At 26.1% G+C, this 7,607-nt stretch overlaps 1 protein-coding gene across 1 annotated transcript; it reads right to left on the bottom strand.

Annotated features, from left to right (window-relative positions):
• Positions 1–5,473: 5,473 nt before the first annotated feature.
• LOC110641684 (uncharacterized protein At4g19900-like) lies at positions 5,474–7,326 on the bottom strand. Its single transcript, XM_021793502.2, has one exon. It carries the CDS (start codon positions 7,004–7,006, stop codon positions 5,654–5,656), a length of 1,353 nt encoding a protein of 450 aa, XP_021649194.2. The 5' UTR covers positions 7,007–7,326; the 3' UTR covers positions 5,474–5,653.
• Positions 7,327–7,607: the final 281 nt, after the last annotated feature.

The following is a 7,607-nucleotide window of genomic DNA, read 5'->3' as shown; positions in this document are numbered from 1 at the left end:
TAAATTAAATTTACAGTGAATCGGGTAAAAGAAATTTTTAAGCTGCTTTTATTAGGATATAATCAAATATTTATTAAATTTTAAGGAAATTTAATAAAATATTTAATTATATTTATTTATAACAATGATATATGAATAAAAAATGAATTTTTATAATTTTTATAATTTTATTCTAAATTAAAAAATATATATCAATTAAATTTTATATATATATATATTTATATATATATATATATATATATATATATATATATATATATATATATATATATTTATGTTTATCCAGTTGCACCATATCCTAAACAAAGCCGTTAAGAAGCTAATGGATACGCCATATAAAACGTTGTTCATGCTTTGATTTTGTTTTCTACTTCCTTCTTGATGAGAACACAATTTTGGCAATATATACAAACCAGATGAGCATGCCTGCAATTAAAGAAAAATTCTTAGAAAGCATATCTAACTTTAATTAGGATGCCACTCTGATAATTAAATTAAAAGGTTGGGATTTTGGTAAGAGATAATTCAACAGAAGTATATGATTTACATATCTTGCTGAAATTTAGAGAGATAATTTACTATAAGCATATAATTTATATAATGCAAATAAAATATGTAATCGGTTTAGGATATATACTATTTCTTTATATATTTTCCGAAAATAATTAGATTGATACAAGTAATTTTTTTAGATTTCATGGAGGTATTATAAGCTGGGTATAATTGATACATTATATAACAGAAAATAATCATTTTTCTTTTTCACCATAAATGGATAGATAGGAAGAATTCAACTCAAACATTCTCACTTCTTGTTAGGGATAACTATTATTCTGTTTAAACTGAATAAATCGAACCGAATCACCTTAATTTGGTAATTCGGTTCGGTTTTAGATTTTAAGAATTTGGTTATTTCAATTAGGTTTATTTTTTTAGAAAAAAAAATTAATTGAACCGAACCGAATCGAATTACTTTATTGATTTTTAATTACTTTATTTTTATAAAGAATTTATGTATTATATGTATTTTTATACATATAAATTGTTTAATTTTATCTATTAATGGTTATTAGGTTCAAATTAAGATCAAAATCAAATCAAATAATTTGAAAATCAAGTATAAATAAAAAACCAATCAAAGATCAAAAATCAATTAGTTCGAATCAAATCAAATCGAATTAAAACGATTTGATTTTATTTGATTCGATTTAATTTTTATACATTTCAATTTAATTTAATTTCTAAAATATAATAATTCAATTAATTTAATTTTAATGATTTGATTCAAAAGCCATATTAGGAAAAAATCATTAACACGTAATGCTTATGTGTAGTCATATTCTAAATAGGAAAAAATTATGCATATGTGGCCATGTTAGGCAAAACTTTACAAATAACAATTTGCTGTCTGAAATAATATCAAAAAGGACAAAATTTATAAATAATATCACTTATTTTATGTATTAATTTGTGTTTGTTAAGGGATGATGATGATGATTAATTTAACCTGAAAGTGAAAGAGCATCAAAGGCCATATGCAATTAGAACCTTTGAACAACACTATATAATAGATATTGATAAAGATAAGTACAACTTATCGATTTTATATGAAAAAAAATTTAATAATTATTAAATTAAATATTTATATCTAAATCTATACATTTTATATATTTTTTAATTAATTTTATATATATTTTAGAAAGCTATTTACTTGACTGGTCTAGTCCACTATCCACGTGTTGGAGGACCACGGGAATCACCACCGCACCAACCTATCAAGAGTTTGCTTGTTGTTCCCATTTCATCACCCACTTGTGAGAGGACCAAGGGAATCACACTACAAGAATCTACTAATATAGCAATAGATTTTATCATTGAATTTGAATCCATTAGTAATTATCAACGAATTTAAAAATTTATTAATAATTTATAAAAAAAAAAAGTATTGAGTTTACCAATCGATTTGAAATCTATTAGTAAATTATTAACGAATTTTTAAATCAATTTATCAATTACGAACGCATTTTAATTGGGAGAAAAAAAAATAGAAATAAGTTCAATTTATCTTTTGTATTTTTTTAGAGATGTTCAATTTAATTATTTTTAATTTTTGATCTAATTTAATCTTTTTAGTTTTGATTTAAATTTAAATTGATCCAATGTGTAACTCACGCACCACTTGACGTGTGAGTTGCTTTTTTTTTTTCTTAAATAAGCTCAATTTATCTCATGTATTTTTTGGGGATGTCTGGTTTAATCCTTTTACTTTTGATTTAAGTTCAAATTAGCCTATTTTATTATTTTCTAATATTAAAATGTTATTTTTATTTTTTTATAATTAATTAAAAATAAATTAATTAAATTGAAAGATAATAAAAAATATTTTTATTTTCATATAATTAATTTAAAATTAAAAATTATGATTATAACTAATTTTAATTATTTAAAATAAAAAATATTATTTTATATTTTATTTTCTTAATTAAAATTAGAAATTTATAATCAAATAAAATTAAAAATATAAAATATTATTTTTTCCATATTATTAATTAATATTAAAAATTAAAATATAAAAAAATAACTAATTATAATTATTTAATTAACATTAAAAAATGATTATTTTTAAATTTAGTTAATTTATTTTTAATTACATAATGAAAATATAAAAATAATTTTTGTTCATACTTTCATTTTATTTATTAATATTAAATAATATTATTTTTATTATTTAATTTAATTAATTATAAAAAATAAAAATAACACTTTAATATTAAAAAAAAACTAATTTAAACTTAAACCAAACGTAGAAAAGCTAACTTGGACTTAAAAGTTAAAAATAGGTTAAATTAAACATTTCTAAAAGTACAAGAGGCAAATTGAACTTATTTCAACGCGTGTGTATCAATTGGTCCAATTTAAACTTAAACTAAAACATAGAAGGGCTAATTTGGATCAAAACTTAAAAATTGATTAAATTGAACATTCTTAAAAAAACACATTAAAAATTAATTAAATTGAACATCCTTAAAAAATACAGTGACAAATTGAACTTATTTTAAAAAAAAAAAAAATTGGGTATAGAATTTACAAACCATTTGAAATTCGTTGGTAGATTTTATTACCAACACATGCAAACATCTTCATTTGCGGGCACAGCAGCAGCCAAATTCTGCTGGCACCATGGGACTACTGCCATCTGCTTCCTCTGCACATGGTTTTTATTACCAACACATGCAAACATCTTCAGAAATAAATTCTTCCATATTTTAAATTATCACCTCTTCTTTATATGATCATTTTCTGTTGCCTATTACTTTGATTCCTCATTCACAATGCCATCACTAAGTTGGCATCTACAATTCTTTCATTGATATAAACACCAATTCAAAACTTCCATTTTGTTATAAGAAGTAAATGCACATTGCCTAGCTACCTCTGCAAGAAATAATCAATTAGCTTTGAACAATGCATAGAGCATGAATTAACTAATTAATTACAGTTTTAGAGAAGACAAGTCACAAGAACTTCATTTGCTGAACCTTCTTAAATAAATGAACACCCCCATCAAATTACATGAAATAATTGTATATGTAATATTTACGCAATCCAAATATATTGTCTAGCTTAACTTGATTTAATAGCCGAAAATATATAATTCACTGTATAAATTCATGTTCGAATTCTCACTAGCTGAACCTGACTTGGTTAAAGTGGTTGAATACATCTCACTCATAGGAGTGTGCAAATGGTCGGTTCGGTTCTGAACTGAACTGAACCGATAAAACTGAAAATTAAAAATTTTAAAAACCGAATCAAACTCATTATTAAGAGAAAATCGAACCGAACCAAACTGATAAATATCGGTTTGATTCGATTTTAAACCGATCAAACTGAATTTTATAAAATTTCATATTTTCAACATTAAATCTCAATAACAAAAATATAAAAAAAAACTTAGAAATTAAAATTAAAAAATCTTAGGGTTTCCTTGATATATATATATATATATATATATATATATATATATATATATATATATATATATATATAATTTCAGTTCGGTTCGATTTTTTATAAATTGAATCAAACCGATTGAATTTTAAAATCGAACCGATTAAATCGAGTTGGCTCAATTCGATTCAATTTTTCAGTTTAAACCGAAATCTGCTTTCCTCTAATCACTCATATGGCTGATTCAGATTCGAGTCCTTGCCCTTTTGATCTCTTAATCATTTGTTAAATATAAATTCGAGTTATCAATTTCTAAGTTTCATTATTAAAATAAATATATATTCTCACAACTATTTGTATGGACATCAATTACCAACTTTTTTCCCCTAAAAATATGAAAAAAAAAGAATCAATTATCAAACCCAGACAAACAAGCAAACATATTTTAGTGCTCTATCCATTGACTAATTATGGGAATATTCTATGCTTTCTTATAAAATTTATTTATGGTTCTAATCATGCCTAGTAATAGCAATTTTTAAATAATAATAATTATTATTATTTATAATTCTGTTATCAAATGGGATTTCTTTTTTAATTAAAACTATTAAATAAAACGTGTAAAAGTAAGGAAGAAATATAATTTGTAAGGGAAAAAATCAAGAACAAATTATAAAAGTATGGGCTTGGAAGGCCACATGGTGGGTACATATATTGAATGGAAGATGGGGAATCACTTTCACATTTTATTTTATTTTATTTTATTTTTTAATATATTCACATTTTATTTTAACTAGCAAGGTGTTTAAGATAATTGCATCTTGCTAATCATTCATAGAATACTTTCAATAAATAAATTAATTAATTAATTAATTAACTAGGTCAAGACAATTAGATGAGTATTGAATGCTCCACTTGTGTTTGTTTCTGTGCATTTCTTGGTTATGGAATATACAAGAAAATCAGAAATAGAACCAAAATAGTCTCAATTATTGGTAATTTATTATGTTCTTATTCAAGGGAAAGAAAATGTCCTTTTACTATTGTTTCCTTTCCATGGGAATGAATTGAGTTGGTCCATCTTCCACAACCAATACAACATTTGAGAAAAAACAAATTCATTTTTATCTGTATTTTTAATTATTTTATTTAAAATTATTTTTTGTTTTAAACAAATTAAAGAGTATTAATTTTTTTTTTTTAATTTTACCTTCATATAATTTCATAAAATCTATCTTATCACCTCTCTCTTTTTTTTTTCTCTCTTAATTATCCCAAATTTATCATAATAATTATTTTTACAATTAAGTAGCAGGTTAATGGAGAGAAAATTATTGGTGTGAAAATGATATTTTAATTAAATTAAATAATATTTTATTATAATTTAAGTGATTTAATTATTTTTTTTAATTATTTTATAGAAGAGAAGACAGTGGTATATCATCAATTTGGATTGCACAAAAAAGGCTCAAATTCCATTATTTGCATTTTTCATATCTTGAAAGAAGAAACAAATGGAGTATATCAAAAGAAACAACCCAAAAATGTCATTACATATGCCCAATTGATTGAGGGTGGAAGAGAAAAGGATTCTCCTTTTTCTTTCTTTCTTTCTTCCTTCAACACTACAATGAAGGAATGGACTGAGTTTGCCCATAACCCAAAATAGAATACAGAAACATAAAAGGGCAATTGGCAATTTTCATTTTTTATTGTATTGTAACAAATTCAAACTTGAAGAATTACAGAAAATACAAGAATCCAGCATTATATGATTGATGATGCTTCCATTTTCAACTTTAATCTTTCTACTCTGCTTGTTCCAGAGGTGGACAGCTAAACTTTCACTTCTTATCTGCTCAAGCTTTCTGTGCAACCATTTTGAGTGTAGCTTATCTCCTGGCCCCCTAAACAGACTTCTAATTCTGCTCCAATTCACTGGATAAAATGCAGATGGGGGCAACACAGTGAAATTAATCCCAGGCCTGCCATAGACCCTTGAAACAACTCTGGAAACTAGATAAGGACCATTATGACCCCACTTGTTTCCATTGAATGTGAGTGCAAATTCTTCAATGAACTTGAAGAGTAAAGGATGCTTCTTATCAAAAATCAACACTGCATTATTCAATCTGCTCCAATTCCCAGTTTCAAGATCAATCGTTTGTGCTCCTATGACATTCCTCAGTTTACCAAAGCTCTTCAACACTATAACATCTGTGTCTACATAAATACCACCAAATTTATACAATAAGGCAAGCCTAAGCAAATTGGAGAGATTTTGACCCAAAGAAACCTCTCCGGGATCAACATCCCCTTTGTTTAATTCATTAAACCATGACTCTGCATGAGTATTCTTGAATATATAATCAAAATTAGGCTTAATTGCAATTACTTTGAACCCTTTGTCCAAAAATGGCCTTAAGAAAAGGCTCCCCTTTTTAGAATCCATGGAATTGGAAACAATAACCAAACAAGCATTTGGGTGAAACTTGAATAAACTCTCTATAGCAAACAACTCTCTATCACCAAATGACTCCAAAGAAGAAATCCAAGTCATAAAGAACCGAACCTTACATAGAGTACTCCCAAAGAAGGTCCTTATTCTTGTCGAAAACCGCTTTGATTTGGCTCCATATCGCAGAACTTTGATCACAGCTCTGTATTTGTGCACATTCTTTGGCCTTAAAACCGAAGAATAGTTAATGGGTATCATTGAAATGGGTGGTTTTGGCAAAAGGGGTAACTGTGTCTTCAAAATGACTGGTGGATTATCTTCTTTTACTGCATACATCAGTGAAGAAGAAAGCTTCTTAAAAGATTTTCCCGTGCGATTTTCCGGTGAAAAATTAACATGCTCCGGCTGGGAATTGACGGGAATTGGAAGGCGAATGTGGAACACAGAGGAGCCATTATAGACCAAAAGGAGAAACAAAATAAGAGCAAGAAGAGAAGTGGGCAAGCAAGAGAGCAAGGCAAAGATGGATCTTTTAATGTTCTGTACATAATGAATAAACAGAAGGACAATCTTAGAAACTTGGATGATTAGGTACATGGTGCTTTATGGTAAATATGAATTCTTGAATTTTGCTTTCTGGTTCATAGTGGATTAAGAAGAAGCTTAGCAGAGAGACAGAGAGAAGGAGGGAGGAGAAATTTTAATGGAGAAGGCGGCAAAAGATGCAAGAAGAGAAATGGTAGTGTTTTGGACATTGGGATTGGGAACAAAAAACCCATAAATTTGTGAGCTCTCGTACTTCACATTGTACAACTACAATCATTAAAAGAATGAACAAAGACAAACAAACGCTGTTTAGCTGGAAGCTTGGCCTGGTTCAACTTCGCAGCTGCTTCTCATTCTGAAGGGAAAAGGCCCTGTTTTGCCGTATATATGCATATATTTCTTGCTAAGGATGTTGTTTAAATACGATAGATTATTAGGTGCATATGTATTTTTTTTTATAATTACGTAAATTTATTTTTTATATTATAAAAAACATTTATTTTTTTTATAAAAAAATTCTATTTTTTTAATAAAAAAAATACAATTTACCCAAAATATTTTATAATCTTCTTTTATATTTTAATTTTAGGTTCAATTAAGTTTAAATTTATGCTGTATTTGTTTGCGTTTATTTTTTTTTTAATAAAAGATC

Source organism: Hevea brasiliensis, chromosome 11 (assembly GCF_030052815.1).
Source record: "Hevea brasiliensis isolate MT/VB/25A 57/8 chromosome 11, ASM3005281v1, whole genome shotgun sequence".
NCBI lineage: Eukaryota > Viridiplantae > Streptophyta > Magnoliopsida > Malpighiales > Euphorbiaceae > Hevea > Hevea brasiliensis.
The sequence above is the reverse complement of the archived record's forward strand: the minus strand, read 5'-3'. Positions and strand labels throughout refer to the sequence as shown.